Source organism: Drosophila mojavensis, unplaced genomic scaffold (genome assembly GCF_018153725.1).
Source record: "Drosophila mojavensis isolate 15081-1352.22 unplaced genomic scaffold, ASM1815372v1 contig_136, whole genome shotgun sequence".
Taxonomy (NCBI): domain Eukaryota; kingdom Metazoa; phylum Arthropoda; class Insecta; order Diptera; family Drosophilidae; genus Drosophila; species Drosophila mojavensis.
In genome coordinates this window covers 13,015,543-13,037,035 of record NW_025318667.1, presented here as the reverse complement: position 1 = coordinate 13,037,035, position 21,493 = coordinate 13,015,543, and the positions used below count along the sequence as shown (strand labels likewise).

Here is a 21,493-nt window from a genome sequence, read left to right as displayed (position 1 = left end):
TGTAAATCAAACAACACTTTTGTAATATTTCATGTGATTTTGTTTTAATCATATAAAGTTTATATGTAATACTTTTGTTTTTGTAATATTATCAAAAAATTGTGTACTTTCGTTATTTGTTTAATTCATATATGTATATATAATTTTTAGTTGATTTTTTTTGTATCCCCATTAAGTTATATTTTTGAAAAACTAATTTAAATTGTATTTAAATTTCACTACTGACACAAAATAGCTACTTCACTCACATTGAATGTTAGATAATACCACTCTAATACAATACACAATATATATATATAAGTGTATGTATATATGGATTTATATATATATATATATATTCAAACAGTTTTATAACATGCAGAAAATGATGAGGAAATCTTAAAATATTTTCTTCATATTTTTTTGTTTTCCTTTCGATTATCTTAAACTAGCCTCACGCTTAACTTAACTGTCTTTTTGTTGAATGTTTTTTTGTTTGTTTGTTTTGTGGGTATATAGACCATAAGTATATTAGCCTATCGAAATTGTGCTTAACACTAAGATTAGATCAATCTGGGTCGACGTTTGAGATTTTTCAACACCTTCGTTGGTTTTCATATCTGCGGACGCGTCCAGAGCTCACTGAGATCCTTTTGCCGCAGCTTGCCCAGCTCTGCAAAGGTGGAAAATGTGATAATTAGTAATATATACGATGGTGGATGGATGGATATATGTATATGCTTACCCAGTGGGGTGGGTAAAACGTTGCTGCTGCGGAAACTCAGATCGAATCGCGGCTGCACCGACAGCTGGCTGCCTGCGGAGGAGGCGACGGAATTGCGGAAAGTGGTGCCGCTGTCGTAAGAAGAAAAAAAAATAATAATAATATATATATATATATATATATGTAACATATCTATATATATAATCGAAATAATATATCAGACCTACCTATAGGGATGCTTCAGACAGCCGTAGACCTCGCGATAGCGCCCGTAGAGCGTTCCATAGGAGACGCCCAAGATGCGAGCCGCCTTCTTCATTTCAAGTCTTTTGTTTTTGATGGCATCAAGTACCTGTACGAGATGTAAGAGACATTAGATAAGCTCTCATTAGATAAGCACTGGACAAGTGTTGGATGTACTCACGCGCTTGGTGAATGGCTCCTCCCAGAACTGTGGACGTCGCCCCTTGGCCAAATAGTCATCCATTTTGATGACATCCTGCCACTGGGTTAGCTCCTCGTTGGTCAGCCGCAGCTCAGCTGCATCGTAATCCTCCAGCTTGACCTCGGCATAGTCGCCGGCATGCTCGATGCCACTTGCAGACGCATTGTTGTTGTTGTTGTTGTTGCTGCTGCTGTTGTTGTTGTTGTTGTTGTTGCCGCTGCCGCCGCTACCATTGGCAGTGGCAACAGCAACAGCTGCCGCTGCCGCAGCGGCCGCAACCGCAGCGCTGGCCACCGCATTGGGCGCAAAATCGTGTGCCATTAGCATGCCATGATCGTTGATCAAGTACTTGCCACCAAAGCCGGCAGCCGGCAGCAGAGCTGGCGAATCGGCTCGATTTGCCACCAAATGCTCATTCTCGATCTCCTCGACGGGCTTTGGCAACGCGTCGGCGTTGGCGTCGCCGTCAGCATTGACATCGACATCGGCCGCGCTCGCCCTCAGGTCACCCGGCTCGGGCGACGTCAGCTGATCCAATGCCGGCGACTCGCTTGCCGCTGCTGTTGTGCGCTTCTTCTCGGCGGACTTTTCATGTTCGCCGTAAAGCCGACGCGTGGCATGACGCAGCTTGCCATGACGCTCGCGTCGCTCGACCGGCTTCTCCACCAGCTTCTTGGCGGAGCTGGAGAGCGGCGCAGTGGTAGCGATTCCAACTGCTGCTGCTGTTGTTGTTGTTGTTGCCTGCATAGTGCTCGCATCGTTGCTCAGCTCCAGCTCTGTCTTTAGCTCCACATCGCTTAGCTTGGGGCTTGACTCTTTGGCCCAATCCTGTGTTGCGTCTAATTCGCGCTCCCCCAACTCCATTTGTGCTGGCGTCGACTGTTGCTGCTGCTGCTGCTGCTGGCGCAGACGCTGGCGCTGCTTGGGCGGGCAGGCAGCAGGCGGCGACGCCAATGCGGCGGAATGTGCTACTGGCAACGTTTCCTCAACAAAGGGACGCGTCGACTCCAAATATGCGCGCTGTGCCGGCTCCAAGTTTGCAGCATATTGAGCCAGTTTGCGACTGCAGAGAGGTAAACGAAACGCACAGAAAATAAAACCAAAATGGGTTACCAAAAATCCCGAAATCAAAGCGCGCAATCAACCAAAAAAACTCTCACAAGAGAAACTACATCAAATTTCAAGTATGTAGTTAGATCGGATCATCGGACAATCGGACGAGCACTCAGCTCATATGAACTTTGAGCGCAATATAGATATATGTATGTACATATATATAGAGGTATATGTATGTCTTGCCAGCTGCAGGAGATACATGAACATTAAACTGTAAACAGTCCAACTGGCTGAGCTAACAATCAACAAACACATGTGGAAATAAGCAATTCGAGCAGTCTGCCTTTCGAATTGTAATAACATTGTCTATAATGTATATATTATATAGCTTCATATCTTCTCAGATTATAGCTCACAGAGTGTCAACTAGTCCTAACAAGAGCTCACACACTGAGTAGTAAATTTTGGGCATGTGTATAGCTCGTATAGATAGATAGATAGATATATAGATAGATAGATAGATAGATAGATAGATAGATAGATAGATAGATATATAGATAGATAGATAGATAGATAGATATATAGATATATAGATAGAGAGATAGATAGAGCAATCACATTCAATAGACCCTAGGGACAGCTATGTAGCGTACTAGCTAGATATGATTTCCTACATTATATATATACTCCTGTTTAACCTTTAACCTTTAGCCTAATCAGAATATGGTCATTCCAGTTAGGCACTCAGACAGTGCCTATGCTTTCTGCCCAAGACTTGTTATATAGGTTTTATATATTCATATAAATTCAGTCAATCAAATCAATCATGCATGAAGAGTGAAGCTTACACATTGAATACATCGTATGTGTCATCCAGCGGAGGACGTCCCCGTTTGCGTTTGGGTCCCAGAAACGGATCCGAGACGGTCGCTGGGCAGTCCAAGCCAGCGCTGGCACTGGGCAGGGGCGTCAAATCGGGCAACCGAGTGCCGGCATTCAGACCCAAGACATTATCCAGACCCGCTGGCGAATGGCGTTCACGTTCACGTTCACGGTCACGTTCACGTTCACGTTCACGTTCACGTTCCCTTTCCCGTTCCCGATCGCTGTGTGCGAGCGAGAGCTGTGGCTGTAGATGCGCCGCCTGCTGATTTACCAGATCGTGGCCATAGCTCTCAGCCAGACTGCGTGGAGGCGAATGGAACTCGGCAGCCGGCATCGGAGGTGGCGGCCCATCGTCGTCATCGCGCCAGGTAACCTCGGCGAGGCCCTTGATCTTCAGATCGTCAGCGGTCTTCAGCAGCGAGGGCAAGCTGGCCTGCAAACAGAGAGCTATAGCCATGGCTATATGTGGCTCAACCGCGACTCACATGCTCCACATTGATCTCGCCCTTATACATGAATTCGATGAGACACTTGACCTCGGCGAAGGTGACATCCTTCATGATGATGATCGGATCACGTTCGCTGGCATAATTCGACAGCACCGAGTCGAAGAAGGTGCTGCACGCACAGAGCACCACACGATGGGCCCTTATCAATTGGCCCTCGCAGGCGAGCGTCACATCGCAGAAGCATCCGCGGTCCAGCAGCTGCGAGAACATCGTCTGCAGATTGCTATGATGGTACTTCCAGCGCAGGCAATATTGCTGCGGCAGCATCGTGAACGATTCGAATGGCTCCGTTGCTCAACAATCTAAACAAATGGAAAAACCACAAATCCCATCAGTTTCACATTGCGTATATATATATATAAAACAAAACAAAACAAAACAAAAAAAACATCAATAAACAATCTGAAATTATTTGGAAATGCCGCCAAAGCAATTCGACAACCATAAGAACAACAAGACGATGGACGAGCTAAAGAACTTGGCAATTTCCAGTAATTGTTGTTATTTATAGGTCAATAGTTCATTGAAAACAAATAAAGAAAAACTTACGTCAAAAATCATCCATAGTATATAACTATATAACTATATCTAAGAATATTAACGTGATATTTACATATGTATGTATATAACATTTACGTATATTTATAACTGTAAATTTATCTATTTATACTTATATTTATACGGATAGTATTTGTATATATAGTATAGTTGGATAGTTCGGAGCTATAAATTTGAGGAATTTTAAGCCCTCTTTCACTTTTACAAATTGAACCCTTTTTTGTGTTTTATTTTGGGAAGGTTCTCAGCATATTTCTTCAAATTTTTTCATAATATTTTTATTGTAGGGGTAAAAAAAAAAAATAAAACAAGACTTTGCTTTTGCTGCTGTTATTTCTGTTCAACTTTAAGTGGAAAGCATGCCAACACACACTCTCACACACACACACACACACACACACAGGAAAGAAAGGACACACAGCCAGCCGCAAAGTTGAGAGAAAGGCAAAGACTGCTCAACTAAATGATATGCTGTAAATAATATTTTATATAATAAATGAAATAAAAAATAAAAAAATATAAGAAATAAATCATACAATATAAAGTATAAAATATAAAATATAAACTATAAAATTTAAAATATAAGATATAAAATATAAAATATAAAAATAAATATAGAACATAATATATAACATAGAAAAAAATAAAAATAAAAAATAGAAAATAGAAAAAATAAAATATAAAATATAGGTTATAAAATACAGAATTACCGGGTATCTAATGTGCTAGACCCAAATGGGCACAGCCAGCCAGGCCATTAGGACATCCCCTGCGGGTCACAAATACAAAAAAAAAGTAGTTCTCAACATTAAAAACAAACAGCAACAAAAACAAAAATGGCGATTCACTATTTAATTTCGAAAAGAAATTGACGCAAAGAATCAAGTGAAGAAGAAGAAGAAGAACAGATGAAGCAAAGCTGGCACATAAAGGAATTTGTGAAAAGTGCACCATATAGAAGACAATATATATAGACCGATGTATATATATAAAATTTTTTTTTTTACATACTTATAAATGCGTGTGCTTAAGGAAAAAAAATAGACATAACGAAGAAGAAGACAAAAATACCCAATGTCCGGCCACCCACAAGAAGGAAACACATTTGGCCAACTGCTTTTGCAGCAAAGGGTTTTTGATCCCAACACACACAGACACACACACACAAACATACACTTTATATGAGCCGTTACACATTTCAGCTCCTTAAAAAAAGAAATATATACATATATATGAAGGTATACACGATATATATGTGCATGCATACGTATATATATATATATATATAAATATATATAACAAAATAAAAAGAACGCAAAAATTTACAACGAGAGCGCAAAAAGAATGGCATATAAAAAATACATGTTTTATTGTAGTATATTTTTGCCGCCCAAGCACTACCCCCACAACGAACGTACGGCGCCAAGCCACCCCCATCCCCAGTCCCTTAAACAACCCCAACCTCAAACGAACCCAACTTGAACTCAAGGCCCCCCCCCCACACACACACACACACACTGAGAGAAAGAGGGAGAGAGAGAAAGCGAATGGCATTGCCTTCTCCACTTCTTTTGGTTTTTCTCATGGAAAATATTTTTCAGTTTTTATCACATTTTTCGTCTTCTTTGGATTTCGCTTTTTTACGTCTCGTTTTTTTATAACATTTTTTTAGTATTTTCTTCAATTTTTTTTTTCGTATTTTTTTTTGTGTTCCTGTTTTCTGTTATTATACTCTAACCATGCGACCATTTTAATTATGTTGAACGTTATGTTTCCCTACCTGTAGGGTATATACACGCTGAAATACTATATAGAGCTGAACGGGCTATTGTCTTTCCTAGGAGATGGAGGGAAGCTAAGAGTTCGAGGAAGTGTGATGGATAGAGAGGAAGAGATCGATAGAGTGGGAGAAAGATAGAAAGAGAGGGAGAGAAGGATATTGAGAGAGTGGGAGAGCGATAGAGATAGAGAGAAAGAGAGAGAGAGAGACGGCGAGAAAGAGGAAGAGAGAGGGAGGAATAAAGACAGAGACGAAGAGAGAGAGGAGAAAAGTAGTACGAGTGAGAGAGAGAGAGAGAAATAGCGAAACATATAGAGTAAGAGAGGGAGAGAGACATGGAGCAAGAGATATTGCAATAGAGAGATCGAGCCAGAGAGATAGTTATAGAGGAAGAGAGAGAGCATGAATGAGGGCGAATAGCTAAAATAAATGCACTAACTAATATACATAGATCATATTAGCTACGATCTACTTTATTTCAATCCAAATTCCTATTAAATACCAAAATAATACTAATAACTATTGAAATAAATACCAAATACCTTAAACTTAAGAGAAATTTAAAAAAATTTTAATTTAATTTAAATTTAATGATAAGATCTATAATATACCTATGCTTTTATTAAAGAACTTAGCCAAGGCATAAATGTATATAAATACTGTTAGAATACTAGTCATTGGCAGCGAAATGATATGTGCTTTGAGCTAGATTAGACGAGAGTTTAAGTTAGGTGAGAGTATTCCCATTGGCGACTTGCTTGGAAAAGCTTTTTCATCCTTTTTTGTTTTGTATTTTGTTTTTTTTTTTCTTTCTTTTTTCCAACTGTAAGGCAAGAAACGTCGTTGGCTTCATGAACGCAAGCGACGGATGGGGAGGGATGGGGCAGAAGGAAGAGAGCAGCGGCCACGGAGAGAACGGGAGCAAGAGAGAAGGGCGAGAGCGGGACGGTGAGGCAGGAAGAGAGGAGCGCGCTACGGTAGGGCCATGACGCAAAAAGGTTGCGAGCGGAAAATGAAAAAAAAAAAAGTTAGCAACAACAGCAACAGCGGCAGCAGCAGCGACGTCAACTGCGGCAGCAACAGCAGCAAAAAAAAAAAAAAAAAAAAAAAAAAAAAAAAAAAATAAAAATAAATAAATAAAACACAAAAAGCGCCAGAGAACATGGCAAAAGCGGAAAAAGCATAACGACCGTTGAGTTCTTTTTTCTCTTTCCTTTTTTTTTTTTTTTGCTTATTTTTATTATTATTATTTTCATTTTCTGTCTTTCTCCGCTCTTTTGTTGCTGCGCTTGTTGTTGTTGTTGTTGCCAGCTTTTTTAAGCTGTAATTTTTTACTTGACGGTTTTTTATGTTTTTTTTGCGCAATTTTATCCTTTTTTTTAAATATCGATTTTTATGTCAACTTAAATGAAAGGTACACAGTTTCCCATATACATATATACATACATACATATATATATATTGAAATATATAAATTTATTTATATGGAATTCTTTATATATGTATGTGTATTTACGTACATATATGCGAGTGTATACTTCAGTGCTATTAATTTTGATTCAAGCCTTCCCTCCCCCTCCCCCCTCCTCCCCACTTTACAGTTCCCGCTTGGACTTTGTTGCATTATTGAAATGTCCACGTCCGAGAGCTGAAGAAAGCAGAGCGAACGAAATCAAAAGCTCCGCTTAAGCAAACAAATGTAAAAAAATAAAAATCTTGCATAAAAGCTTCCCTTTATGATTGAAATGAATTAATTATCAAGGAAAAACGTAAGCTTCATAAAGCTAAAGCCGCAGAAAGTAAAGTAAGCTGAATTTCAATCAAATTTATTCACACATCACGACTTGATCGCATCAGAATACAAAAGAAAGCTAAGAATTTAAATTTTCTTGTCCGCTTGAAGCTTCTCATCAAATATTTTGAAAAATCAAAAGCTCAACCGAACCAAAGTTAATTTTCATTAAAATTTACTAGTGCATCATGATTGAGAGCTCTAGAAAGCAAGCGATTTAAAAGGCGAATAAAGAAATAAGATTTCAAAAAGCTTTTTAGTGTCAGAAATGAATCTATATCATGGCAAATCGTAGGCTGCTCGTTTTTTATACACAGTTGCATGAGCTTTCAATCAGAATTGATTGATACTTATGGCCAGCGATAGACATACTATATACATTATTTAGAGATGCAGAACTTGTACATGTAACAGTTACTAGATAGATGTGTATTCGAGCGTTACATTATGATTGATAGAAATAGAGTTAAGTCAATTTGATATACAGGTACACAGGAAATAGTAGATCTATGGATAAGATATATATCTAAGTAGATGATGATATAAATTGATTGCTGGAATCAATTCCAAAACTTTTGAAGCTCCAAGGGTGTATAAGATATGGCTTATCATCCTTATAAGCTAATTCAAGAGCTTTACACAGTAGGTGATTGATGAATGGTGATAGCACATATCATATAAATACATATGTACAATATATCACTACAATAATATTTATATTCTCTTAGATAGGAATTCAGTCTACCTGCATGGCGTGTACATCATGATTGATGACTGATTCACTATTCATATGTAGGCAATCAGTCAAAGTCATTTCCTAGGATTAACTACGTTTGGTTAAAGATAGTCATGCCATGATTGATATACATGATATGCATGATTGATAGCTTTCGTTACATCATACTAATCCTATTGATTGAGACGACACACCTGCACAAATTTGCACCGAATGCAGGACAAGTAAGTAATAGTCAGCTCATATACATACATATGTATGTTATATACCCGAACACACACACACACATATATATGTATGTGTTTGCACATATTTTTATATATATGTAAGTGGAATGTAAAAATCCGTTTTTCCCTCTGCCATCGCAATTTTCTTTCTTTTTCCAGATGCTTTTGTAATTTGTATAATTTTTTAACGTCGTCGTCGTCGTCGTTGTTGTTGTTGTTGTCATTTTTGTTGTACGCTGGTTGACTGTTTTTTTTTTCTTTTTTGTTGTATTATTTTGTTGTTGTTTTCATTTACTTTTTTCTTTCCTTCTTTTTTTCGAAACGTTTTTATGCTTTTGTTTCTTTATCATACAAAGCAAAAAACTGTAATATAAATTTATGTGCTAACGTGGAGCAGCAAAAGGGACACATGACATGGACGGGGGGTGCTCGGAGGGGCCGAAGGTTCGCAGTTGCAGGGGCGCCACAGCGCTACGAAATGACAAAAGTGGAAATGAAAAGCAAAAACAACAACTGAATAAAAAACCAAGCAAAGCGAAAAGTATCTTCAATTTACAGAATTTTTATGTATAGATAAAATATACGCAACATAGGATGGCTATATAAATACAGATACATATATGTATACATACATATATATCGTATACTTAGATAGCTATTTCCCTCGACTCAGCTGCAACTGAATAAACTACAAAGCATTTACCAAGATTTTTTCCTTTTCAAAGAATAAAATACTCGATAGAACAAAAATAGATAACCACAATGTATCTCCTTAAAGACGATGAATTTTAAACTTCCGTTATATTTTTATATAGATAAGCAAAAGACATAGCTTGATGCGATTACTATCAGAGAACTTGAAAAAGTTTAGTCAGCAAAACTATTTTTAAAGGCGATAGAGTGGGTTAAATGGGAAGAATATACCATAGAGATAGAGAGATAGGGAAAAAGAGAGAAAGAGTTACATGAACATGTAACCGAAAGCTCTCTCTCTCTCTTCTCTCAGTTTTTTGCTTTCTGTCTTTATCTAATTCTTATGCCATATATCGCAGCCAGTCCCTGCCTCGCTCTATCTCTAATCTTTCCTCCTGGGTATCTCCCTTGGCCTATCTGCTCCTTCGTTTGCTATTTTCCCTTTTCTATCTCTTTAATTTGCCAGCATTCCTCTTTTTTTCAACTCTCTTCCTCCAAACAAACAAAAAAAAAAAATGAAGCTTTTATAGAGTTTTATTAACGAAATCCAAATAAACCACCCAAAATAATAAATAAGCAGAGAGAAGAAAACAAAAACTCATTTGAAATCGATTCACAGAAATAGAATCCAAATGCTTCGCCTTTGTATACATATTTGGCAAATTGAAGCTGAAATTGTTTTCTTTATTAGTATTTTTTATTTTTTTATTGTCTCATATTGCTAATAGTATACGCAGACCCGAACCACCCAAAAAAAAATTATATATATATATGAAAAGAAAACACAAAAAAAAACTGAAAAAAATCCCTACACTCAGCAAATTGCAATCCACGCAGTTCCTAAATGCTTTCAGACCCCGTTTTTTGGGCTTTCGGAATGCAAACCAACCAAATAAAATAAAATACAAATAAATAAATAAGAAAACCCTGTGTGTGTGTGTTTGTGTGTCTGTGTGTGTGCAGGCTGTCAAGAGCTGCCTAGGCCAAGGAACTGCGCACGCAGGCGCAGAGATGCCCAAAGAGTTCTCGACTTCAAATTGAAGTCCAAGATCAAGTCTAGCTAACAACAACAACAACAACAACTGAAAGTGGGAGCCAAGTGCAATAACACATACACTCAGCCACTTAGAGATGAGCGCGTGTCAGTTCGTGTCGTGCCTAAGATACGTTGACTTGAGCAGAGCTCTAAATGAAATACTATTGAATTAATTACTGTAATAACTAAAGATCTAGTTACTTGAATGAGTTTACAAAATTTGGTGAATGCGGGAATGCGGTGCATTTCTACATATATACTTAGCTCTAAATAGATATTAGTCTTAGTCTAGATATTAAAAAAAAAAAAAAAAATTATATAAAAAAATATAATTAAAATTAAGTTCTATTTAATCTAAACAAGGCTCATTTAACTTGTGTCTTTTAAGAGATTGATCAAGGAATAGAAACCAATAACTCTTTTAAAAGAGCTTACAGACATGCTCAACATAGGAAACCTTAAACGCAAATTTCAATTGGAATAATATTGGAATAATATGAGAATATAGGAAATTAGTCATTTAAAAATGCAAAAATAAAATAATACAGCAATATAATATAATACTATATGTATGTTAGACTATATTAATATCATAATATAAACATGATATTCAACAATTTCAGTTCGAGCTTTTCAGCTATGTATGAACACTTGCACTAAAGATTTTCTTTAGAGATTTTCAGTAATTCAGAATTCAGCTTCAAATATACTCATATATAAATTTCTAATTACAATTACATATTAAGCTAATCCAGGTAATGCGATGATTGTCTCCAGTTTGATTGATCATTTCATATTAATATCTAATTAAGTAGATATATCTATGACGATGCGAATATCAAGCCAGTCAAATATTGATTATCAAATAGATCAAATAGAGAATAAATATATATTACTATATACATTTACGGAGTTAAGGAGTCTAAAGCTCTGTCCATCTCTATGGCTAGTCTAGCTGCAACTGCAACATCGTTCGGTGCCAACTGCAAAGCTGTAGAAGCTGCTGCGGCAGAGACAGAGGTAGATACGCATGCCACCTTTTGCTGCAGCGACTTTAAGCAACATCATAAAATGTTTTCAAAACAACAGCAAGAACAACAACAACAACAACAACAGCAGCAGCGGCAGAAGCAGTGGCGGCGGCAAATGCAACTGCAACAAGCTGCAGCAAAATAACTTTAAAAAAAAAAACAACAACAACAACAACAACAAATAAAAACAACAACAACAAAAAAACTAAAAGCAAAAAAACTTGGAGCTCAAGCAACAACTTGCGACTTTACGATGCTCTACAACTATTGTTGTTGGTGCTGCTATTGTTGTTGTTGTTGTTACTCTTTTTTTGTTTTGTTGTTGCTGTTGTTCGCCAAGTCCAAGTGCATTCGCCTTCCGCTTTTGCTGTCGTTTTTATTTATTTTTTATTTTTCATTTATTTATCTTTTTTCCATTTTTTTTTTCCAAGTCTTTAGAGCTGCTGTGTTGACTTATGCAGCTTCCACTTTGGTATTCTTATTGTCGTTGCTGTTGTTGTTGTTGTTGTTGTTGCTTTGCTGACACAAAATCTAATAATTTCCAGACACACTAGCAACAACAACAACAACAACAACACCAACAGCGTCCAGTTTGGCGCACACACAGATGCAGATACAGATACAAATGTATCTGCTACGGCCAGCCTCGATGTAATCTTAGGTAGCTGAACCTGGATCCAAGTCCCCGCTGTCGTCGGCCGGGACAGTAGCGCAAGGGGGTGGCAGTGGGCAGGAGGCAGGCGAGAAAGACTTTGAACAGGACTTCAGATAAATAGCGTCCCAGCTAAAGAACCAGACTTCTTAAGGAACTTGAGCATTGACAAGATTTACGAAATAGAGATAACAGCGCATAGCCTCTGGAAACATATCTACAGATTTCTATAATCGACAATACTTTGAGGAGTTGAGAACTTAGAATGAGAATGGTATGAGAGATGAGAGAAATTGAGAATGACACAGGAAAGAGAATGATACAGAGAATAAGAATAAGAATGGTAAGCAATGAGAAATAATGTTGAAGAACTACAATTCTGAATGCGAATGAGAACTAAGAATAGGAATAAGAATGAGAATGAGAATAATAATGAGATAGAGATAGAGATAGATATATAGATAGAGATAGAGATAAAGATAGAGATATAAATAGAGAAGAGAAATGAGAAAGAGATATTGTTTAATTATGATGAATATTCCCATATCTGATATGATCCAGAAGCCTAATGCAACTCTCTGCAGCTCTTTTTCTAGTCCACGCTCAACAAGCTCTAAAAGCATGTCCAATTCTTCCCGAACTGAAGGTATTCAAGAGTTCCATAAGAACAACTCTTACACTTTTGGTCTATTCGGGTTTGAGTATCCATTACCCAATGTATGCAACATAAGAAACACCGAACGAGAAAAGCCTCAAAAAGTGGACTAGTTCTAATCTCAGCCCTAGAAGGAACCTCGTAAATTGCTCGAAAAGCATTGCTGGGCTGAGCGGTTTTTCTATTTGTTTTCAGTTTTTTTTTTAGTTTTTGTCTATTTCTTTTAGACTCAGGCACTTAAAGGCAACACTTGCAGCGAGCCCAAGGAAACAGAGTAGGAAAAACGTCTAACGTAGCGAGAAAATGAAAAGCTGCATAGAGATATCTGCAGGGTTGGGTGGGGGCCCGGGGGTAGCCACATGCAGGTGGCAGCCAGGTAGGTAGGCTCTATGGTTGAGCGCAATGAAAAGCGAAAGAGACGCTCGCCAGATACAAATAGGAAAAACTCGCTTCGTTCAGCTGCAGTTAGAGCTCAGCCAAAGGAGAGCTAGGGGCGGACGGGGCGGACGGAGCGGTCTGTTGCTGGGGCTTAGCAGCAAGCTTTATGTGGTCTCCGACTTCGGGAAGCAGCGCGCACATTCATCAAGAAAACTGTCATCGTTTTTTGCCCATCTCAGCGCGCTTGTATATATATATATATGTGTGTGTGTGTGTTTGTATCGTGTATCTTGTATCAGTAAGTACGTTAGCCTCGGCCACAGATTCTAACTCATATGCGAGAGGTTTCTCCAAGTTTTTTTGTTTTGTTTTATTTATTTTTTTTTTTCATTTTCATTTTTTTTTGTATTATTGCCAAGACGCCCCCTGGCAAGTGCCGGCCCGCCCAGTCCTCTCTCCGCCTCCCCCATTTTTTACCGCCTTCTGGCCTTCATTGTGTGTCTATGTCAATGCTTCACTTTTTGTTTTTGCGCCTAATATACACTTAATATTATTTTTATATATGTATATACAAAAATCTATCAGGCAAAAAGCGCCAACATAATATAACAATGCCAGCCGGACCATCTATAACCCAAAAAGCACAAAAAACCAACAACATTAAAACATAAACAAAAACTCTATGGCGGAGCCCGCTGAGCGGGGTCTAGAGGTGAGCCGGCATAGCTACTTGGCGACTTTTTGTTCTGTTCTCTTAGATTTGTTGATGTTTTTGCCAAGACCTGTTCTTGGCTTTTTGCAACTCTTTCTTTGTTTACTTGACGAAACGAAAGAGGAATTCCCTGGACTTTAAACCATATCTGCCAACAGCTAAAATCTATTTATATCTCTATGAGCTGATAGGCCTAGCTATTCGTAGCTATCTAATTCCTAATCTTTATCTGTATCTGTATCTGCATCTGTATCTGTATTTGTATCTGTATCTGTATCTGTATCTGTATTTGTATCTGTATCTGTATCTGTATCTGTATCTGTATCTGTATCTGTATCTGTATCTGTATCTGTATCTGTATCTGTATCTGTATCTGTATCTGTATCTGTATCTGTATCTGTATCTGTATCTGTATCTGTATCTGTATCTGTATCTGTATTTGTATCTGTATCTGTATCTGTATCTGTATCTCTATATCTATCGATAGCTAGGACAAACGAAAACTGTCTCAGCTGAATATTGTGTTCATACACCAAAACTTTTGTATAAATTGCGAAAAGTCAAATAAGCAAAATAATATAAAAATAAAAATAACCGAGGCATCAAATCAAGAGCAGAGCCACAAAAAAAAACACACACACACACAAACACACTCACTAAATTAGAGTGGACCACAAAAACAAAAGAAACTAAAAAAATAAAAAATACGAAACAAAAAAAGCCCCAGTTGCTGTTGCTGTTGCTGATGATGATGATGATGATGACGATAATGATGATGGCCGAGCTGCGTTCGAACTGAGAATTTTGCAATTACCCATTGCTGTGTCTCCTTGAAAATGACGATAATTTTTTGTATTTTTTGCCAATTTATATCATTTTTTTTTTTTTTTTTTTGATTTTTTTTCTTTGTAATTTATTGCATATTTGTTCACTTTAAAAGAGGGAAAATACAAAAAAAAAAAGTTCAATTTCAACATCGTCCCGCACGGCAACGATTACCCCTCCCGCATTTTCCCATTTCCCATCCGATTTTACACCATTTAACAAAAAGGCCAAAATTGAATATTGAGTTGTGTTTCAGAGTGTCAACCGATTCAGCTGGCGATTCAAGTGATTTATTCCTTAGGTAATGTGCAGCTCAATGCACACACACACATACATGTGCACATATGTATATACATATATATATATATGTAATCTCTCTATCTCTGCCCCTCGCTTTCTGCACTTTCTTATGTGGGCGTGTGTTACATATGTGTTTATTATATACATATATCTGACTTATATAATATGTAAGTAAAAAAAAAAGTGCAACAACAACAAAGAGAATTTGTCCCCCCCTTTGGAACGGACAACAACAAAAGCATGGAAAATCGGTGAAAAACTGTTTCGCGTGCCGTCCGACTACAATATATCCTCTAAAATCTATGGTATATATACATAGAACCTTGTTATGAGTAATACTTTCATCATATAATTTTATCGAGACTATCAATTATCGATAATGCTGGGTATATCAATAGTGCAACGTATATTAATGAAAGTTGTTTATAAAAAAATATATTATATAATGCATATATGGATAGCTCGACAGCCCAAAAATAATATATATCGATAATATATATTTAAAATATGCACAATATTAAACCTATCGATAACATATATAGTGTATTATTAAAATATGCTTTATTCAAGGAATATTGATAGTGTCTATAGCATTAGATGTAATCCTACATATTATGATGTTACACATATTTTGATAACATCATACATGAACAATTTCTATTGAATGTGAATTAGATTGATCACTGCATATTCATAGCATATGGTATAAGAGTAATACGTTCATCATCCTAACCGATGAGACATCTCACAGATGAATCAACATTTAATTCTTTCGATCACAAGGCATTATTCAGTCTATTAAGCAAATTGTGTATGACACACTTTGCTGACTGACTACAGGGTATACAGATAACAAGCAGTGTGCTCAGCGCTGACTCCAGCTCTCTCTCTCCCTCTCTCTCTCTCACTTCCTCTCCCTCTCTCTGTCACTCTCTTTCTCTCTCTCTCTCTCTCTCTCATTCTCTCTCCTCTCTCTCTCTCTCTCTCTCTCTGTCCCGCTCTGACCACTTGTTATTTTGTTCGGTGCAAAGTATAAATGAAGTTTTTGCTGTTGTTCCCATTTCTGCGATTTCTTCTTCTGCCCTCCTCCCATTGCATGCCTTGATGTAAAGTTCAGTTTCAGTTTCGCTTTTTTTCTTATTTTATTTCCATTTTTTCGTTTCCTTCTCAGGTTTTTTTTTTTTTTTTTGCAACTTTTTTCTGTGCTTCTTTTTCATTTTGTGCTCATAGTTTTCTGTCCGCGCCAAAAAGGCAAAAACCGAGCAACAGTAAAACGAAATTTTTTTTAAATGTTTTTTTATACCGTTTTTTCTACTTTTTTGCCTTGACGTTGGGACGTTGGGAAATTGTTGAGGGGGAGGAGGGGCTTGGTTGGAGCATAAGAGGCAAAGGACTAAGAGCTGCAACGCAAACGGTCAGGTCCGTTGTGTTTGTGTGCTTGCAAGGAGGCGTGGCAAGGCACTGAGTAGAGGGGCGCTGAGGATAGGATAGGAGGTAAATAAATTAAATGCTTTTTGCTCAACTTTATTTTCCAAGCGATGTTTGCCTTGTTTTTAATATTTTCTTTGCCAGCTTTATATTAACCATATGTATATACAAAGATATATGTATGTACATATATATGTATGGTATATGTTGGTATATAGTTTTTGTATCCATATACTCTATGCATATGTTTGTGCTCGAGCCACTAGCTATGTATGTATATGTATATAGCAGATAATTAAACCAAGCTTGTTTTATTTTGATTCATTTCTAACGGGACGCGAACTTCAAATATTATTTGAACTAGCAGTGAACTAATGAACCGATTTGGACCATTTAGAAATTTGCCTCTGAGCTAGTTTGGAGCTTGTGTGTGTGTGCTTGTGTGAGCCAGTAGTAGTATCAGGAGCTTTGTGTTACCTGATTCAGAGTCTCAAGAAATTCCCTGAAGAAAAGTTCCTTTGAGCCAATTCTGAACTAATGTGTTTTTTTTTTTTTTTTTTTTTTTTTTTTTTTTTTTTGAGACAATTTAAGTACCTTAACTATACAAGTTTTTCCGATTGATAAAGGTGCTAATATTAACTATATCTACATTTAAGTGCATTTTTATGACCCATTTATCAGATTACAAAAATACAATTTTAATCAATTCAAAAGAAAATTGAATTGCATTACAAAAAGCATAAATTCAATTTATGGATACAAATAAATTTATTGTTTCTCGATATTGAAATTCATAATTAAATACAAAATTAATCAAATGGAACAAAAATAACGCTTCGTATCGGAAATGCATTTATAAAAATATATAAATTTATAAATAAATATAAATTATATAAACAAAAATACCTCCTTCATGAGGTGCCAGAAATAAAAACACGTATAAATTTAAAGAAAAACCATAAAAATAATAAAAATAAAAAAACTGAAAGCAAATATATACATATATATGTATACATGTATAGTTAAATATATATTGAAAAACAATAAAACCAGTACAGTGGCTTTAAAGTGATTGACTGGATAATACCCTATACACAACTTTAGATTCTAAAGATGAAAATAGAAATACAAATAAATAATTAAAAAACAATTAAAAGCTGTCACAAATAATTTATGTAATACTAATATAGTGCAAATGTATTGGTATAATATTTAGACGTTCAGATAAGTAACTTAATATTGCAATTGACAGAATTCGATTTTTAAAATTTCATTGACATTCCTCTAGAGTAGCTCATAATCTTACCACTGCATGTACCCCGACATCTGCTGCTTTTATATGTACAGGGTGTACAAAAACAGTATTCGACCGCAAAACGTTCTCTGATTCATAACTACGAATCACTCTCGTTTATACCTTTATTTTATTTTCTCGCTTTAAGCTTTTGATATATTTTTTATTTCATTTTCACCCAAATTCAACCAAATATAGATATATATAAGAATATGTACACATATGTACTTGTATAAGCAATATATTTAATACACACACATACACACGCACACTTAGGGAGAGAGATATCTGCCTAATTTATATCGTTTTTTTTTTTTTCTTCTTTCTATTCTTTCAGATAGACCATCTTTGAGAGGCGCCCTCTGTCGGCGAATCGCTTTGGCTTGGAGTGAGGGGGCGGTGGAGGTAGAGCAGCTCTGCGAGTGAGTGGGTGGGCGCAGAAGTCGGGCGGTGGGTGTGCGAGCAGAGTTGGCCGTTCGCAGCGTATGGTTTTTGCTGTTGTTGTGCCGCAGTTTCATTTCTTTTGATTTTCTTTATTTCTTTTTGCTTCCATTCGATTTCTATTGTTTGGTTCGCTTCTATTCAACGGATATGCTCGTACATGCTTTTTATCTGTGAAGGCGCAGAGACTTTGATTTTAGCTTTTGCTCCACTACCATTCATTCTTTCGTTTCTTCTACTTCTGTCATTTTTCTCCCTCTCTCTGTCTCTTTCTTTTTTGAGTTGGTTAGTTTTTGGTTTTTTTTTTTACACGCTTAAATACCCTGTTCATGATAATTACAATTGCTTACATACATACATATATGAACTGAAGCAAACCACTTGGCATTTACTTTAAACTAGGAACTAGTTCAATTGTATTAAACCGAATCCTTTAAGCTGAGAACCTAATTTGAGTTGTGAACCATATATAAAACTAATTTTAATAGGTTTTTTTCAAAATGTTAAGAAAACTGCAGCTCAAAATGTATGACGCTAGTAACAAAAAACCTTAAGCTTTTAACTCCAGCAAGCTAGGGAATCTACTAGTCGCTCTTACTTTATTTCCAGCCCATGTTTTTTTTTTTCCTTGAGTTATCAGCAACAAAATTTTGCCTAACATGTTTCTTTTTTTATTATTATTGTTTTCTTTTTACTCGAGTTCACATAAATCGTATATATATAGATATACAAATATATAGATATATACATATATATATTTTTGTAATATATACATTTATTGTTATGTGCGATTCGTTCGCATTTGCTTTGCTGTTGACTATTTTTTCTTTCAGCTTTTTCTTTTTTCCCCACCATTTTGTTGTCCCCACTTACAGCTTTTTTTTTGTTTTTAATTATAAATAAGTGCTGATATCAGCGAAGCGAAGAGAGGGAGACAGAGGGAGTGAGAGAGAGAGCGTCAGAGTTTGAAAAAAAAAATAGGTACAGAAGAAAATAAATAAATATAAAATGCTTATATACAATAAAAAAAAATAATAATAACAAAAAACAAATACGACTCTGATACGCAGCAAAATTATTGCGAAAATCCCAAAAAAAAAAAATTAAAGAAGCAAAAAACCATTCGGGGGAATCTACACTTTTTTTATTTATTTATACATACATAAACATAGATGTATGTATGTATGTATAAACATGTATAGAATTGAATCTTTGGCGATTACGTAGATCATCAATTTGATAACTTAAACAAATGCGACACCCAAGACTCTATGTATGTTTACATATAACTGAGATTGATTGCAAATAAACAGAACTATTCTAAACTGGCATTGCAACAAGAACAAGCAACAACAGCTTTCAATTACCCCGCTATGAAACAATATACATTTTTCATATTTTCATTTCTCAACCGTACCAAAAACCTAAACAAGTTATTTTCCTCTCCTTTTTCTTCACACATACACAGCCGATAGGCTAACGCAAGTGTGTGTGTGTGTTTGTGTTTATCAAAGGTGTATATTGTTGATTGCTTATTTATGAATAATGCGGCTTAGTGTGCGCTTAAACACTTGTTGGTGTCTGCGTTAACAAATGTGTCCAAAGTTTAGCCAAATTTGGCAACAGCACCAACAACAAACACTTGTCCCTGACCATGGACGTTTGTTGGTATTGGGCCTGACCCAACTGTAACTCCGTCTGCCCTCTCTCACGAGCTCGCTCTCTCGCTATCTTTCCCTTTCATACATACATACGTACTTTGCCTAACGGCGTTTTGTTGTTGCCATTTGAGCTTTGGGTGAACTTGAAATTTGGAGAGTCAACAGCATGTAATTGACACACACACACACACGCACACATACGCAACTAAAAACTCTCCCACACACATGCAGAGAGAGCGGCTTGCACTCGAAATTGCGTTCGCGGCGACGTCAATGCGGACACTGGGACGCCGCGCATACGAATGTCGTTATGAAAACAAAAAAAACTAATAAAGCAGCGGACAAAAACAAACAGGCAACTGACAACAGCAGCGGCACTGGCAGAGGTAGCAGCAGCGATTGGTTGTACGCTGGCAGCGCAGCTGCGGCAATTTGCAATTTTAATTTTGCGTGCCGTTTTTTTTTTTTTTTTTTTAATTTATTTTTTTTTGTTTTGTTTTCATCTTTTTTGTTTTGTATAATTAAAGTTAAAGTTGTAACATAAAAACAAGAAACACAAACAGCAATGGCACACAAAAAAAAGTCAATTGCAAATTGCTTGGCTCATTTTGCGGGCATATTTATTATTGTTTTATTATTTTTTGTTTTTAAAATAATTTTTTCTTTCTTTCGTTTGTTTGCGCGCACTGCTAAGGCGGAAATTGCTTTTTGTCTCTTTCGCGCGCGCGGCTTTTTATAATTGACAACAACAAAACACATGGCGCAAAAAAATTAATTACCAACAGTAAAAAACAAAACAAAAAAACAAAAAACGACAGCTACAACAAAAACAAATAATGCAAACACAATTTTTAATCATTTCGTATGAAACTCACTTCAAAATAAAAGCTTGCCTATAAATAGTTATAACTATTATATACATACATATACATATGTATATGTATATATACTTATGTTTTATCTTCATTTTTTTCTTAATTATTATATAAATAATTTCAATTTAAATAAAAAACAACTTCAACAACAACGTGCAGCTGGCAAAGTCAACAAACCCGGAAATTTGCCAAGCGAGCAGAACAACGGAATTTTATCGTAATAATTTTTATTTATTTCTTTCTTTTTTTTTACAATAACAAATATTTATAAACAAAACAACAATCGAGCAAAAACCGCAACAAAAATGTTATTTTCTTTCTTTCAGCTAAAAATAACATTTGCAGTTCTTCTTTTGTTGTAGTTCTTGTTGTTGTTGTTGTTGATTTCGCTTTGCTTCAACAAATAAATAATAATAATAATACAAACAGTTGTTTTCTTGGGTTTCTCACCTTTTCCTTATGTTTTTTAATTATTGTGATTCAAGCTGCTTCTATTTAAAAACGCGCTAAAAATTCATTCATACATTTTTCTTCGCCGAACACTTTTATCTGCTTTCAAACAACAACAAAAAAACTTAACCAAAAAAAAAACAAATTCCAGAATTCATATGAAGAAGCAAAATGGTTTGCAACGCGCGCTCTTTTGTTTTTTCTGCCTCAGCAGTGTAACGGTTAATGACGTATACTATTGGCTTGCTTTCGCCTGTTTTATTCCGTTGCGCTGACCAACGAACCAAGCGACCAACCGACCGGCTTAACTGTTCAAAGTCAACTGACGAGATCTTGCAGCCCTTCACATTCTGTGCGCCTTATCGATAGAA

General features: G+C 36.3%; 1 protein-coding gene across 1 annotated transcript; it reads right to left on the bottom strand.

Annotated features, from left to right (window-relative positions):
* Positions 1-17: 17 nt before the first annotated feature.
* LOC6583710 (protein tramtrack, alpha isoform) lies at positions 18-21,454 on the bottom strand. The gene is made up of 7 exons (XM_002009339.4): positions 21,123-21,454; positions 3,575-3,900; positions 3,053-3,522; positions 1,128-2,211; positions 931-1,055; positions 725-834; positions 18-652 (listed from the first exon to the last, which is right to left on the bottom strand). The coding sequence occupies exons 2-7, from the start codon at positions 3,863-3,865 to the stop codon at positions 594-596; spliced, it is 2,139 nt and encodes a 712-aa protein (XP_002009375.1). The 5' UTR covers positions 3,866-3,900; positions 21,123-21,454; the 3' UTR covers positions 18-593.
* Positions 21,455-21,493: the final 39 nt, after the last annotated feature.